At 41.5% G+C, this 17,572-nt stretch overlaps 1 protein-coding gene across 6 annotated transcripts in view; it reads right to left on the bottom strand.

The window, feature by feature from the left end:
• Window positions 1-17,572, bottom strand: part of phactr2 (phosphatase and actin regulator 2) — a 92,461-nt gene that overhangs the window by 7,967 nt on the left and 66,922 nt on the right. For 3 of the 6 annotated variants that reach the window (XM_035404984.1, XM_035404987.1, XM_035404986.1), the window contains exons 2-7: window positions 16,927-17,094; window positions 13,178-13,252; window positions 10,324-10,461; window positions 5,686-5,940; window positions 3,738-4,251; window positions 310-494 (exon numbers count right to left, since the gene is read on the bottom strand). In XM_035404984.1, the coding sequence (XP_035260875.1) occupies window positions 310-494; window positions 3,738-4,251; window positions 5,686-5,940; window positions 10,324-10,461; window positions 13,178-13,252; window positions 16,927-17,094 (1,335 nt within the window). The remainder of the gene's footprint in view (window positions 1-309; window positions 495-3,737; window positions 4,252-5,685; window positions 5,941-10,323; window positions 10,462-13,177; window positions 13,253-16,926; window positions 17,095-17,572) is intronic. The other 3 variants (XM_035404985.1, XM_035404988.1, XM_035404989.1) reach the window with 3 other exon arrangements.

The following is a 17,572-nucleotide window of genomic DNA, read 5'->3' as shown; positions in this document are numbered from 1 at the left end:
TCTCAGCCACAGACAAACAACACAGAGTATGGCACTCGTGGAAAACTGGGATCAACTAAGATCGTTCTAACAAGCCACCAAGACAGATTAGCTTCATGCCTGATGCTTTGAAAAGGATGTGTCAGATTTAATAAAAAAACATCCACTTTTCTTTGATATTGACTGTATAATGTCACTCTCACATATTGACTGTATACTGGAGCGGGCTCAACACATGAAGTGATGTTTCAAAGTCATCATAATCTTCCATAACTGGCTCTGAGCTACTGATCAGCTGATAATGAATATCTTATCAAAGCAGTTTCGTACTTGAAGTGTATTCGTCTTCTTCATCCTCCTCCTCCTCGTCTCTGTAGAGGATGGGGCCATCAGAGTCCGAGTCGCTGGCCTGGGACTCCCTGCTGCTGTCAGGGATTACCGTCACGTCAGGGCTGTCTGGGATAGACACGTGGGCCCTCTGTCTATCACCTGTGCCCCTCGTTTCACTTGCGACCCTGAAGGAAACACATAGAATTGTACAACAGAGTATTGTAGGGTAAAACTCTCCTTTGAAACCCTGTCATTACTGTCACACTACAGTGAAGGATGGCTAATGTGACTGCTAGCATACTAAATCGGTGGCAGAGATGGTAAAAGTGAAATATAAGCAACTGGGTTGCACAGAAATCTAGAACAGCAATCAGATGTCTAAATCGATGTATAACAGAAATACTCTTTCTATGGCAGAAAACATGTAAACATATCTAGGGGTGGGACATTGTATGATTTTCTCTAAACGATGACAAGCTGATTTTTTCTTGCATACTTGAACACTCTTTTTTGGGTGCCTAAAACTGGTGCCTAAAACTGGTTTTAGGCACTGGTTCAGACCTGTTTACAGAACATTTTATCTTGCTTTACTTTACACAGAACACTGGGACAGGAATACAGTGGGGGAAATAAGTATTCGACACGTCAACAATTTTTTAATTAAACATAGGCCTATTTCCAATGCAGCTATTCACATGAAATTTAGACCAGACATTGGTAGTAGCTCAACAAAACTACACAGCTAAAGAAATTGTAACATTCCAATCCATAAAAAAGTTATGTGCAATAAAGTGGAATGACAGAGGAAAAAAGTACTGAACACGCTAACTGAAATATTTTTAATATTTGGTGGAGAAGCCTTTGTTTGCAGTGACAGCTTCAAGACGCTTCCTATATGAAGAAACTAATCTGTCACAGTGATCAGGTGTGATTTTGGCCCATTCTTCAACACAGACGGTCTTTAAATCTTGAAGATTCCGGGGGGCCCGCTGGTGAATCCTGATCATCAGTTCCTTCCACAGATTTTCTATCGGATTTAAGTCTGGAGATTGACTGGGCCATCCCAACACCTTTATCCTCTTCCTCTGGAACCAATTGCGAGTCACCTTCGCAGTATGTTCGGGATCGTTGTCCTGCTGGAAGACCCACCCACGTCTCATCCTCATCGTCCTGGTGGATGGCAACAGATTCTTCTCAAGAATTTCCATGTACATGGCTCCATTAATCTTCCCTTCGATAATTTGCATTCTGCCGGTACTATGTGAAGAGAAATAGCCCTATACCATGATGCTTCCACCTCTGAACTTCACTGTAGGTAAGGTATTTTTAGGGTCATATGCAGAGCCATTTCTCCTCCAAACATGGTGTGTTGTATTGTTGCTGAAATGTTTGATTTTTTTCTTGTCTGACCAGACTACATTCTCCCAGTAATCTACAGGCTTCTATAAATGTTCTGTAGCAACCTTCAAATGAGCTTGAACATGTCTTTTCTTCAGTAATGAAGTCTTCCGGGGTGATCGCGAATGGAGACCATGGCGGTGGAGCGCATTGGCTATTGTTTTCTTTGTGACGACTGTACCCGCTGCTTCCAGGTCTTTCTGGAGCTCTGTTTGAGTGGTCCTTGGCTCTTGGGCTACTCTTCTGACTAACTTTCTGACTGCCCGGTCAGAAATCTTACAAGGAGCTCCTGTGCGTGGCCGGTTGATGGTCGAGTGATGTTCCTCCCACTTGCTGATAATGGCCCCAGGTTTGCTTATAGGAACATTTAGGAGTTGAGAAATCTGTCGGTAACCAGTTCTATTACTATGCTGCTCAACAATCTTGTCGCGAAGGTCTTAAGAGAGCTCTTTGCCTCTACCCATGATGAGACATTTCTTGCGTGACAACTTGGTGATAAATTATTTGTTTACTTGCATTCAGAGGTAGGTAACTCCTGTTTCAAACAGTGGAAGTACTAACCCATGTACTTGCTCCATCAACATGCACTAACCCAGCTGTTGTCATTAGCACAAGTAGGAGAACTAATTAGTGGAATCAGCTGTGTTCAATACTTTTTTCTTGTTTCATTCCACTTTATTGCACATAACCTTTTTATGGATTGGAATTTTACAATTTCTTTAGCTGTGTAGTTTTATTGAGTTAATACCAATGTCTGATCTAAATTTCATGTAAATAGCTGCATTGTAAATATGTTTAATAAAAAAATTGTTGACGTGTTGAATATTTCCCCCACTGTAAGTGAATAAGCACCTGGCAACTATCTGTCTCCTTTCTGATAATTATCTGGCTTTAGTAGACTGATGAACATGCTTGCTTAATAAACATTTTATTTAGCTATTCTGGAATATGAAGACATAAAGAATCCCCAAGAATGCTACGATCACAAACCGTTCATGTCCACTGTAGCATTGCTTTGCATTATTAGCCCAGTGGGGTATGAGGTAAATTAATCTGGAAACCAAAATGTATTTCTAGCAGCCAAATTTCTAGAAAGCGACAAAGTTAAACTTGGTCACAACTGGGTCTTCCAGCAGGACAATGATCTTAAGCATACCTCCAAAGTTGTAACAAAATGGCTTAAAGACAACAAAGTGAAAGTACTGGAGTGGCCATCACAAAGCCCTGTATCCCATAGAAAATTTGTGGACTGAACTGAAAAAGCATGTCTGAGAAAGGAGGCCCACAAACCAAAAAGTTACACCAGCTCTGGCAGGAGGAATGGGCAAAAATTCCGGCAAAGTATTATGAGAAGCTTGTGGAAGGCTACCGCAAGAATCTGATTCAAGTTAAGCAATTAAAAGGCAATGTCACCAAATACTAACAAAGTGAATGTAAACTTTTGACCCACTGAAAATCTAATATAGTACATAAAAGCTGAAATAAATATGTCTCTTAGCTATTATTTTGAAATGACCTCTTATGGAAACAAAGTAAATGCCCTAATTGACTTGCCAAAGGAAATGTATGGTAACATGAAATGTGCAGAGTTGTGAAAAACTGAGTTTATCTTTATATCTTTAGCCTAGGTGTATGTAAAGTTTTGGCCTCAACTGTATCTTAAAATCTTCAGAACTAAGAATCTCAAGAACCAGGAGCACACACTGCTGCATTAAGCGTTCTTAAGAATCTTCTATAACATGTTGCACATCCATCTTGTGCAAAGAAGGCTGGTAGACCCTGTGCCCTGAGCTCATAGAAGAACACAGAGAAACACAAAACAAAGATTTTTGTGTGTCCACATAAGCTTCATCATTATCCTCTTATGATAAGTAGCCTAATTGAATTCCAAATTTTAGGTTTTTAAAGTTAACTGACAGCCCTTTCCTTAGTGGTGATTGTCAGCAACTTATCTAAACCTGCTTCCAATAACAAGACAATTTGCAAATAAGTTCATTGCACCAGAACCAATGTAATCCAATCACACTCACTGTTTGGGGCTCTCTGTGTGGCTGTCTGCACTGTTCGATTTACATCCATCACCATCGCCATCCCCCTCTTTGCCCAAGGGCTCCTCAGGACAATCTGAGTAAATCTCACTGGGGGACTCAGTGAAAGAAGTGTCCTCTGTGATACTCTGGTCATTAGACTCCAGGGGTGACTTGGGGTCCTCCCCAGTCTGAGTCAGCCTGTCCTGCTGGGGCTTCTCATCAGAGCTGGGGGCTTTAGATTTACCCTGGACCTCTTCCCGGACTGCGGGCTCCAGACCGTCTGCCGGTCGGATCTCCGGCTCGGGGGTGGCCCTGGGCGCGACTGAAGATTTGGCAGGGTCTGTCCGTCTGCCCCGCTTCTTCTCGGTCTTTACGGGGTCCGAGCCGCCGCCCTTAGCCGTGGCTCCTTCCTTGGAGTCCCGGTTCCGTGTCGCTGAGGAGGAGGCGGGCTGCGTCGAAAGCTGGGATGCGTTCTTGGATGCCCCCGGCGATTTCTTGGGATGCGAGGATTTGGCTGTTGTGAAAAGATCATAATATTTTTTAAAGAGTCACACATCCTAGAACACCACAGCCAGAAGAGAAAATGATAAGAACAAAGAATACATTTTTGTTTTTGACCAAACTGATCTAATTTGTAATTTGGAATAAAGTATTTTGATGGAGGATCCATTATTCTGAAAGCATAAATCATGCTATTTTTCTATTGAAACTGCCCTATTAAATTTTAAATTCTATTACATTTCTTATAAACAATACATCCACAATGACTCTATTCCATGCTATCTGTGTCGAGGGACATTCCAAGAAATAAAATACAATAAAGTTGTTTTGTTGACTGAGGCACAGGAGGAATCTCAGTCTCAAAGAAAGAAAAGAATTTTCTCTGAATTTTTATCCTTTACCTGAGGCTGAAGCAAAAAATCATAAAAATGTAAGTGTTGTGAAACGCACAAAATCACATGATTCATGGTACTATAATTTCAGATTTCTAAACTGGCATAGATGTCAGCCAGTCAAATTGTGTTTATTAGTAATGCACAGAAAAAATATTTATGCTTACACCGAATCGCATCTCATGGCAGGAAACTCCTCAATCTTGTATAAAAACATGGTGATTTTGTACTGAATCACTTTATGTCTTTGACCCATATACATGGCATACACATCCATACACACTAGCTTCAGGAGAAGATGCACACAAACCACAGGATAGGAGATCAGACAGGATGTTGATGAGCGGGATAGTTTCACTACAGATCCTCCTACAGTACCTCTCACCTGACAAATGTAAATGAAATGCGTGCATGCTGCAGTCATGCACAGGCCCCTGAAATATGGCATGGTGGCATGCAGGATACAATAGCTTGCCCAAACAACACAGGTGACTGGAAAGACAGAAACAAGCACTTCTGTGTCATCTCTTAGAGAGGGAACTACAGCAAAGCTTTATTTGAAAAGTAGATATGGATTTGCTAGTTTTCAATATAGAATCTTTCTTCACTATTATAGATGGTCCTTGCTGCAATTGAATAGTTGCAATGCTACCATGTGCTTCTGATCTATTTTAAATTTTGTTCCCCTTTCTGAATACCTGCCACACAAATTCACAGTGAAGCACAGATCCTGTCATTTCAGTAATAAAGAACCCCACCTAATATTCCCTGAGCATAATTTATCTTTAGTGGCAAATCAAAATCCCTGACACAAAAATGATCCTTTAGTCTCTGTATTTGGCCAACATTTTAAGGATTCTGTGACTTGCAGTTCCATTTTTGCCAACGTTTCACTCATTCAGGGAGTACTCTTTTATAGCCGGCCTTGTGTTGAACTCTGAAACCCCGATACATGGATGAAGTAGAGGTCAAAGGAGACTGGGACCACTTTGCATGCAAAGAACCACGTCATGCAGAAAGACTGTGTCTTTGCGCTGGCCACCACTAATACTCACCGATCCCACTTCTATTGCTCGGGGGGTTTTGTTTGGAGGGCGGGGCAGAGGGCTGCTTACCGCCACCTTTGGGCAACTTTTTGCCATTACTAGCTCCCTCCTTCCTGGCCGTTGTGCCCGAAGCCCCACCGCTCCTTTTGGGAGGTGCTTGGGACTTTCTACTGGGAGTGTCCAGTGATTGTGACGGGTTCCCCTTTGCGACAGGTCTTTTGTCATTCTTCTCTACGGGAGTAGATGCGGACACAGTGCCCCTTACTGTTAGTCAGAAAGCCACAGAGAGTGCGAGAATAAGGGCCAAAGGTTTGGGAGAGGTACCATCTGTAATAGAACTTTCATATGAAACCAAAGCTTATACAGTGACCTCCATAATGTTTTGGATAAAGACATTTTTTTTCTTGATTTGACCCTGCACCCACAATTTTAGATTTGTAATCAAACAATTCACAAGTGATCAAAGCACAAATTCTCAGCTTTTATTAAAGGGTATTTTCTAATACATTTTGTTTTCACCATGTAGAAATTATACAACTTTTTATACATAGTCCCCCCATTTCAGGGTCCCCCTCCATAAAATTAAGGAAAATGACAAATGGTTTCACAGGTGGTTATGATTAGTTAGGTGTCTTCCATTTCTTCTTTAGTGCAGGTATAAGAGAGCTTTCACTATCTAGTCTTGACTCTGTGGTTTTGATTGCCTTTGGAGTATATTATTACCGTTTGTCAACCGAGTTGTGCCAATGAAAGTCAAGCCATTATGCAGAAGAGATATAATAAATAAAAACAAAGACATAGGCAACACCTTAGGCTTACCAAAATCTGTTTGGAGCATTATTAAGATGAAAGACCAATGTTCAGTTCAGTAATCACAAACAGTCTGGCACGAGAAGGAAGACCTCTACAAGAATTCTCACCATAATGAAGAAAACCAACCAAACTCAAGTCCAACAGATCAGAAACACTTTTCAGGAGGCAGGCGTGGATGTGTAAGTGACTACTGTCCACAGAAGATTTCATTAACAGAACTACAAAGGATACACTGCAAGAAGTAAACAAAATCAGGATGGCCAGGTTACTGTATGCAAAGAAATATCTAAAAGAGCCTGTAGAGTTGTGGAAAAAAGTCTTGTGGACAGATGAGACCAAGATTGACTTGTATCAGCGAGGTGGCAAGAGCAAAGTGTGGAGGCCAAAAGGAATTGCCCAATATCCAAAGCACCCCCTTCACCTGTGAAACATGGTGGGGGTATTACGGTTTGGGCATGTATGGCTGTCACAGGTACTGGCCTGCTTGTCTTCATTGATGATGTAACTGCTGATAGCAGCAGAATGAATTCTGAAGTATACAGATCTTATCTGCTCAGGTTCAATCATTCAAACTTATTGGACAGCACTTCATCCTACAGCAAGACAGTGATTCCAAATATACTGCTAAAGCAACAACGTTTTTCAAAGCCCAAAACTGGAATATTCTTGACTGGCCAAGCCAGTCACTTAATCGGAAACCAATAGAACATGTGTTTCATATGCTGAAGAGAAAACATAAGGCAATATCCCCTGAAAAAAGCAGGAGCTGGAGATGGCTGAAGTACAGGCCTGGCAGAGCATCACCAAAGAAGATACTACTCAGCACTTGCTGATGTCTGATGGGTCACAGATTTCAAGCAGTCTTTGCATACAAAGGATTTGCGCCAAGTACTAAACATGACTACTTTCATTTACATAACATTAATATGTCCCAAACATTATAGTGCCATGAAATTGGGGTTATGTAATTACAGCACCAAAACGTATAAAAACACCCTTAAATAAATGCTTAAAATCTGCTCTTTAACCACTTGTGAATTGTTTGCTTCCAAATCTATAATTGTACAGAGCCAAAAAAAATTGTCTTTGTCCCAAACATTATTGAGCCTGTGGTATATCTGTAGTAAGGTAACCCTTTAGTTAAAAAAATTTTGTTAGTCATTTCAAAAGGAAATACAAATGCAGCAGGTTTAATTAGCAGGTATGCTGGTTTCCTCATTAATCTTCTCAATGTACAGTTAAACTGTCCACTATGTAAAAAACTAACAGTGAAAATAAACCTTAAGCTAGGGTGGTGTTAAAAACATCTTGTTGCAACATCTGGTATTGTTCGCTGAAGAAAGCTAACTGAAAGAGAGAGTGTCCTTATATTAGAGGGTATAGATGTATAGTAAAGTAGGAGCACACAATCCAGTTATTCATGTGATATCGGGACCATTCAGCTCAGCTGACTGTTAATAGATCTGTTCTCTTGTGCCATACAACACTGCATTGCAATATTGCATCCCTTGGTTCAAGGGCCCCACAGTGAATACACACATCAAAGAACACAGTATGATCAAACATGTTTTCTTACACTTTCATTACTAATTTGTATTAAGTGATTTAAGTTTACATATCAATATCAGCTCTGAATTCATACATTTTAATATCCATTCATAATCACTCATTTTAGCAGGAACTGTCCACAAAGTGGTTATGCAAGTTACCAGGACCTTATCAGTTGAAAGGGATTTCAGTCTTACATTTACTGTCTGAAATACAGTCTTTATTGCTAGTTGTATGGTTTTGCTTTCATAAATGGGACATTCTGTTTATGGTCGGAAATACAGTCACAGACTCACATGCTTTTCACGTCCTTTTAAGATTAAATCGCCCTGTAATTGTTCCTTTCTATATATTTTTTTGTTTTACAATATCATTATGTAACCCCTTTTGCCTCGTAAACTTGTTCCAGTACTCAGATTACCCCCACCCTCACCCCCAGCCACCCCTCCACCTATGTATACTCAATTTACGGGATTTTTCCATTTGCTGAGTGTGACAAGACAGCGCTGCCAGAGAACAACTTAAAGTAGAAACACAGCAGCATAAGAGAACGCTGTTCTAACACTGGCAGCCTTCAGAGCAGTTTCTTGGCTTGCACTGGCCTGTGTGAAACAGATATCCTTACTTGACCCAAGCCATTGTTTACATAAACCTCATTATAATACATGATCTGGAACATGGTATTTGTTGGTTTCTGAAAGCCTGAATTTATGTTTTTCCTCCAAACAAATGTTTTGTTCTTTACCCTGTTCTTCAGATAAAACGTTCAATCTCCACCCCTCCTTCTCTACCCCATTCATTGTGACATATTTGTTCCTCACATTCTCGTTTGCTGTTCTTTGCAATGGTGCAGGTTCAAGATAAATGAAAAAAAAAATGTACAGTATAATGTAAAGTGGAATAAGGCGCTAAATGTATCGACAGTTACATTTTAAGAAGTAAAAGCAAAAGTAGGCTACATGCAAAGTTACTTGAATTAAAGAATTTAAATTTTTAAAAAATAAATAATAATCATTCGTAATATCCCAAAGAGTTTAGAAAATTGTTTTGTACGTCCTAATATTTCGCTATTTACCTAATTATTCTGTCTGACATGATTAATAAAATTTTCCAAAAATACTCTGTGATGACAAATTTTTTAACCCATCCATCATTTGAAGTAAGAAACTTAAAGAAATTCATTTGTAACATAATGAGGCTTTAACCTGAATGATTTAAAGTGGCTAATACAGACTGGTGTTCAATTACAAGCTCATTACAATTAGGGAGTGGCTAACTCTGTTGGAAAGAGAAAACCTAGCACAAACATGGAGGCTCCATGACCAAGTCTCTGAAGATCTAACAGCGGACTGCACAGGAAGATTTAAGGGCTTCAAGAGGAGAGTAACAGCAGCCCGATGGAAAAAGTATGCAGACTGACCATGTATGTACAGCTACACAAACAAATGCAAAGGTTGATAGGGTCATTGACATCTCTGCTGGATCAACACATGAGACTGCCTGGAGTCTTTGTAAAGGTATACGAGGGGATTTAGCTTCATTTTCTATTTTAAACACTTTTGTTCATGCATCAGAGAGATTAAAAACAGTGGATGTTTGTTCTGAGTGATGCCCTTAGGTCTTGGTAGAAGTGCTCAACAAAGCACAAACAATATAGGCGCCTTAATACCGCCTCTTCATCGTACATATTTTATGTGCCAAAACTGTTGATAGCCTCCAGCGACAAGATGCAATTTAGCAAGTAGACCTCAAGCCTTGCCATTACAAGCTGATATCTCAGCTACTTGAATCCCTTTTACACAAAATGAACAGGTGACATTTCATGATGTGTATAAATACAATATATATAGATCTCAAATACAGGCATGCTTGATGGTAAGGAGCAATGGTTTTTATTCACTAGAATTACCATTGCATGTCACAGATTCCCTGTGGTCCATCGTTAATACCAACTAAACTCTACAGGAGTAGCAGACAGAATGCAATAATGTAATTCCTCTGACCCACACTCAAGCATAGCTGGATGTAGTAATAGACTTTTAGTGCTGGGTTTAGAGCTATCATACACCAAAGACAAAAATGACATGAGGAAAAGGTGCTTTCATTAAGAAAATGCGAGTTGGTGGTTAAATGTTAAGACACACAAAGCGGTACTTTAATAATGACTGAGCTTATTACTGGAAGCTGTTTTTATAACCTGCCGTCTCATTTCATGAGCAATTCATGCTTTCAATACTGTGGCTTTCAAGAGCATTTTCTCAGAGCCTCAAATGTGAAGTTACTCACGCAATGCTCTACCTGTTTTGTCGTCTGTGCCTCCCTGCGAGTCATCCTGAACCTCAATGTCCACTTTGACCTCCTCAGTCACAGGTTCCACGCTGATGGACGCAGTGTGTCCATTTGAGTTTATAGGTTCTTCTGAATCTTTGAAACCAAAAAATAAAAAAATAAGAAATCAACAGTCATTCCTGAAATATGTGCAATGTCTTCATCCTCTGGTGAATCTGAGCCACTTACATGCCCACCAGTCTGTGGATTTCTACCCTGAATCCCAAAGTCTTAGCAAGACAGCACTCAGCAGCCCCCATTTCAAGAATTCTGCATAGAATTGAACTGGATCTTTGTAATCAAAGCCAGTTCAATCAGCACCAGCACACCAGTCAAGAGATGTGGGAATACAGTGCCCCTTTATTCAACGTACAGTTTTCACACCCCATTGCTTATTTTATTGCTTATTTTGCAGTATAACAAAGTCAAATGGAAGTATTTAATGCCTTCAGGATTATATTAAATAAGTGTCCACCCCTTAACAACATAAATTATTTTAGGATGTTAATAGGGGGTTTTAGGTTTGGGTCTGTTTTCTTACAAATTAACAAGGTCCATTTATGTTTGTTTTGAATACATCTGTGTTCAGTTGTATGGTTGCAGAATTAAATCACAAACTTTATGAGGTCTCAGCTGAAACAGCACATTAGATCAGTCACACTGTCATGAAGACCAAGGAAGTGTCCGACTAAAGTTGACCGTTAAATTTGGTATGAAAGAAAATCTTATTTGCAAACCAAACACAACCCATCACCTCATGCCTAACACCATCCCCAACTCTCAAGCATGGTGGTGGTAGCCTCATGCTATGGGGTCGCTTTTCAACAGGATGGACTGGAAAACGTGACATCATCAAGGGCAAGATTGATGGAGTCAAATACAGGCAAATCCTTAAGGAGAACCGGTTTCATTCTGTAAGAGATCTGCATTCAAGTTGAAAACACATGTTCCAACAGTACCCCATGACCCAAGGCAGATCTCTCATGGAATGCAACCTGTATTTGACTCCATCAATCTTGCCCTTAATGACAGCAAAGCCCAGTCTTGAGTCCCAATAAAAATTTTTGGTATGATCAAAAAATTCTGGTCTAACAACAAATTCTCTGGCTAACTAGGCCAAGTTGGAGAAAATTTGTATGGAGGAATGGGGGAAAATCATACAATGTATACAACAACTGTAATTGCTGCCAAAGGCCTATCTACAAACTATTGACAATGAGACATGTAAGTCTTTTTTTAAAAAGATGAATAAAATAATAAAAAATAAAAAATATATTTTTTTGCATCCTAAATGTGCTTCATGTATTGTGCTGGTGATGTAGAAAATTAAAATGTCAATGTATATTTCAATGAAAAATGTGAAAAAGTTCAAGGGAGGTAAAGACTTCCGGAAGGCACCATACAGCAAGTACCTGTCTGCAGTGGAGCGGGAACTATAAATCAATCCCCAGGAGAATGACGGCACACTTTTATGAGTTGGCAGTTTTTCACCAAAAATACATAAGCCACTCACAGCTCACAAGAAACCACTGGAAAAATGTGACAATCTGGACAAAAACCTCTCACCTTTGCTCTTTTGCCTTCCCTCCCCCACCCCACACACCTACTGTCCAGAGAGGCTACAATAAGGGCAGTGTGTCAAGAGTGTCTACTCTGCTTCTACAGCAGCCAGTTATTCGCACAAGTTGTGAGAAACAGGGATCCCCATTGTTATCACCATTAAACAGGTATGTTCTTATGGTGTACCTTATCTGCTGGTACCTTATCATAGCCTACTTTAAGGAGCACTTCATTCAATGTGAACGTCCTGTTTCACTTGCATTGCACTCAAGATTTTGTGTTGTGAGCTGCATCACCTCCATATTGCTTTATCCTTATGCTTCTTTCTTGTTCTATTGCTTTATGTGTGTCGAGGGGCAACGTAACATTGCACTCTGCATTAAGTTGTTTGTCATGTAGTGCCCAGCTATAATTTACACCTACATGTCAGAATCCAAGGAAATGCACTGCCGTCATACGTTTGATGAAGGTATCTTCATCCCTGTATTTATCTGTGCTTATTAGGTTTGTTTTATGTACTTTTCCATTTCAAATCCTCAAAAGGACTTTCATGCACTTTCCCCAGGTCATAACCATATGTCATAACTTTCCACACGCCTAAACCATAGCCACGATTCCTTCATGTACTTTTTCCTTTTTGGTACTGCTGAATGAGAGGCGTGGCGCTCGCAGTCGCCTTCTCTGGCCAGGTACAAATAGGAGCATTGTGCAAGCGCCCCCCTTCAGGGGCCTCCGCTTCCCGCTGCGCGGCTGCAGCTGAAAGGAGACTCGTCGTCCACCAGGCGCGGTGGCCTCGAGCGCCGGCCTGTTTTCTACCGTCTGCGCCGCCCTGCGCCGTCGCTGATGCACACGCGCATGGGCTCAGGGCGGGGGGGGTGAAGCCTGCTGGCTGCCGTTTGTTCCGCTCGCGCATGTGACGTCTCGCGATCGATACCACCGTGACCGCGCTCGCCAAGACCTCTCCCGCGCCACTGAGAGCCGATTGAACGGAGCAGTGGGCCCGGGGGCAGAGCCAGAGGCAGCGGGGTGTTGAATGTCACATGTGAGAAAAGGGAACATCAGACGGCTGCAGCGTAATGTTTTCCCCCGACACGCCAGCGACACCGTTGCCGTTATTGCGGCTGTAAATCTTTTCTTGGACAGCCTAGTTCCCTTGGACATACATTAACAAGGCGCAGAAGCAGCACGGTTCCGCGGAACAGGCCTTCGCTCTTCGTTTCCGACCCTTCCATCCATCGAATGGAAAACTCACCTTGATCGGGAATAAGGACTCCCTTTCGGATCAGCTCCTCCCTTGTCTGTCGGGTGGATATTTTCCTCTCCAACACTGCAGGGGAAACAGGGGAGATTGTCAAACACTATCCAGGGAGTAGGCAGCAGGTTTGTGGAAATATATCCTTTGCTTTAACTGAACTAAAAAAAAAAAGAATCAAAACGATATGGGCAGCAGAGTGAACTGTGGAGTTCAGCAGTCACGGTGTAAAGTCCAGTCCCCAGTGTCCTTCAAACACCTCTTAGTTTTAGTGCATGAGCAGTACAAAAATACAAATCTCATGTGAGTGCCTCACAACACACAAGCTACATAAGCAGCCTCGCAACCACGTTAAGGTGTTAAAAGGTTTAATGTGAACCAATTATTTTGTTTCAAGTGAAAAGCTGTCTCTGACTGGAAAAGAGATACTGCAGTTCTAAAGCAATGCTAAATTGTTCATTAAGGTAAACCTTCCTGACGTATATTTAGGAGGGCAAAGTGCCGCCTGAGATTTCACTCACCGAACCCTACCCGCCCCCACACAGAGTTCCATTAAAGTACCATGGCACCGGAAACGACCCCAAAAATTGGGTCCAACCCGCTGTGGTATAATTAGGCATAGCAAAATTAGAATTTTACTGCATGTACATGCTTTTTTTTTTTTTTTTTTACGACTTACAAGATGTGTGGGCAAATGACGTCAAGTGAAGGGTTGCCGACTGGCTCAACATGTTAAAGCATTGTTCCAGTCTGTTAAGGACAGTGGCCCCACAGGGCAATCTCTAGCACTGGAGGAGAGCACATGCTTTCCTGTGCTGTCCAGAAGTGATAGCACAGGCTGCGGCAATAACGGCTGGTAAAGATTGGGAATTCCAAAAGGGGGGAAAGCATTAAAGAAATCAAACTGAGTGAAGCTGGTGGATCACAGTGAACAACTGGGAATGAAGAATTTTGGGAAACACAGATCAACTTCATTCTGATATCTAGAGTCATCTGTCAAAATGAAGAAAAAGATTTCTTGCATGAAAGTTAAATTTCCTAAAATTCCCATTTACATTTGTTTCCGCTACATACCGTCAGGTTGTTCTGTCCCATCTAAATAGTGCTCAACTACACAAAAAGTGTAATTCTATGAATTCTCTCAAATTCTGAGACATCATTTTTTAAAGCTGTACTTCATTAAAAGTCTTTTTTTTCATTAATAGTCATACAAGTGGATTTCAATAGCCATATTAAAAGTATATACAATCAAACAATATAACAACTAGGCTACATACTGAACTAAACTACACTGAAAAATATGCGAAATCCTTCATAAAATGCCCCTTCCCAACAGAGCCACCAGCTGCAGTTGCTAAACAAGGTCTTAAATGATGGGTTTGAGTGCAAAGTACACTGGCTTCGCATCAAGTGTGCATAGTACCAATTATCTGTGCAAACCTTCATCATCTTTTGAAATCCTCAAAACACCCTCTTCCATTTGTGTGCAATTTCAGAGCATTTCTGTGTTGATTACATGCAACGTAGCAAGAATCCCATCAAACTTAAAAACTAAAAGGCACAACATCACAAATCGCTGACCAAAAATCAAACACGTATTCATCCCAATACTAGGGGATCCGGGTAGAACTCAATGCTGCCCCACCTGTGACCAGCAATAAAGTGATAACACTGTTATTTTTCTCCGGGGAGGATATCCAGGACTTTCATAACACCAGGCAGAACGAAGCGGCCACCATCTGTCTGCATCTCATCCTCTAAAATTCACACAAATTTGGGGAAAAACCAATTGTATGACACATAGTCATGGGCAGTACGCTGACACAGAGGGGATAACCTAACGATGACTGTGAATACTGTCGATTGCACAGGCAATTCTGAACTTTGGGACCGCAGGTACATCACTTCTGTGTTTCCCTTGCCTCAAGCTCCCACAATTCATTGCAAAGTCATGAAAGTCTATGATGACTACAAGGCGAAACAACTGATGGGAATTGCATTACAACAACAAATCATAAGACCTTATAATGCCTCCGCCACCCATTTTATCCTCCGTATTGAACGCCCAATCACGCACAGCCATGCTCATACTGCAACCTCCATGGCCAAAGCGGGGGGGGGGGGGGGGACAAGCATGCGCTCTCCGAAGAACCGTGTGTTTTTTCCATGCCCCAGCACAGACCACCCTTGCGCAGACATGAGTCGGAGGGAGACACCACCTCGTGCAGCCCTTTAGCAAGCACACCGCGACTGCCCGATTGACCAGAGGGGTTGTCTGTGAGCGATGGGACGTGGATCCCAGCCTAACCCTTCTCACCACAATTATCACCATGTTGCCCCTGGACTGTGGGACCCATCCATTTGCTGAAACAGCACCTCAACACGATGAGACATCCAGCAGCTCAAAATATGTTATTCTTTTGCAGAACACAAAATAGTTTTAAAAAGGGACATTATACAAAAAGGGACCCCACATATGATTTACCAAACTGAATAAACCACAGTTAATGCATTCACTGCAGATTATTCCATTTTTAGATTTGAACATGCTGTGTTATTTGCATATTAAAAAATATAACCAAAAAAGCCAGGACAAAAAAACCAGCGATGGTAGTGGGCGATGACGCAAATGTGCTGCATGCATTTCACTGGAATGGGGCTGGAAACAAATCTGACTCACCAAAGCTCATGGTTATCAGTGAAATGCAAAAATCCTTTTGTTCACGGTCTGAAAAAAGGCGCCTTTCGAGTAGGCAGCGTGCATAATTGCCGCCTGCTCAGGATTTTGGTGCGGATGTCTCGCTCTATAAACATTGACTGCGTCCTTCAGCCACTTCAGAGCACAATAACAACAGCCATAATAAGATGCTCAACTGACATGTCTTGCTACTTGGTACCAATTCTAAATGTAATAACATTATACCCTTTTCTCTCCCCCACCCCTCCCCTCCCTCAATCTACCCTTTATCTCTCCACAATTTGGATTTGACAATTATTCCTCTAAAGTCAACGTTATGCCAGCTATTCCCACGCTAGGAGCTCAGCGGCTGGAATCATTCTCTGCTGCTCTCAGCTATGACCCTGTTGCTAGTTTCCAATCTATGGGCCACGCAGTACTACAGGAGAGCTTGTGCTGACCAGAGGAGGCAGATCTCTCGCTGACAACCCACAGTAGCCTGTGGTAGCCTGGAATATTACTGGGACAAACTAATACAGCCGTAGCCAAGGGACCCTGGCCAAGTCAAACCTACTCTACCTCAGATGGAACCAGACCAACAGCTTCCCGCTGCTGTAGACTCATAGTTGGCTGATGACATAATGTAGACATGAACCTGCGATGTCTGAACTGTACATTTAGACATGGCAGTCTTTTCTCATGTTGAATGCTTTTATCAGTGCTATGAAAACACTTTTGCAGATGGACACATGCTCAACAACAGAACAATATAGGCCAACAGATTACAATACGGAGATAATGATCAACATCCTTACATATTACCGAAAAGCTTGTTTTTGGGCGTACAAAAAAATAAGATTGCATGGTGGAAATATTGGCTTTAAACAGTTAAAACACTGTGTTTATGGTCTAATGAAACCTCCAGCTAGAAGGAATTACATTATACAGACAGCTTTGTAAAGTGTTATAGAAAGACTTTGCCTGCAGCCTAGGCTTGTTCATTGAAAAATGTTTATAATATTCTGGCCTACTGCCACAGACTGCAGCAGAGGAGCCTCGTGCTCTGGCCTACCTTTGGAGAGGTCCTGGAACTTGTCGCTGGTTTTCTTCTTCCGCCACTTCCAGGGCTTGAAGATCTTGCCGAGCGAGGAGAGCTTGCCCCTCTGCTTGAGCTGTGGCGTCTGGGCGTCAGTGACTACCGCGTCCGAATTTGCCAAAGAGGCCTTTTCCAGGCCATCAACTATAAATGAGAAGGAAAAGAACAACGATCAAATGACCATAGTATGAGCAAATTCACACATATCTTCAGCAAACCAGCATTTAGTTACAGTATTACAACTTCATATCGCATGGGAGCTGAAATTGATTTCATGTTTTCTAGAAAATCTTTGTGTCTGATACGAAAGTTACAGTTAACTGTTTAAACCGATGTACCATGCAACAGTCCTTAAAACGTGTTACTCCTAGAGGTACGTTTACGAACTACGTTTGCATTTGTATGTTGACATTATACGTATTTATGGAGGTAGAGTAGTCCTGTAAAAGCAAAGCAGTTGAAGAAATTGCATTTAAAAGTTCAGTTCATGACATGAGAGTGATTCCTTTACTTCCCTCTTACAAACAGTCAAACATTACCCTACACAAAAACAGAATCGTGCAGGGCAGACAAAAGCCAGCTGCTGAAAAAAGGTATTTGCAACTTTGAACTACGACTATGT

This window comes from Anguilla anguilla, chromosome 2, assembly GCF_013347855.1.
Source record: "Anguilla anguilla isolate fAngAng1 chromosome 2, fAngAng1.pri, whole genome shotgun sequence".
Lineage (NCBI taxonomy): Eukaryota > Metazoa > Chordata > Actinopteri > Anguilliformes > Anguillidae > Anguilla > Anguilla anguilla.
This window is presented reverse-complemented; position numbering and strand designations above follow the sequence as displayed.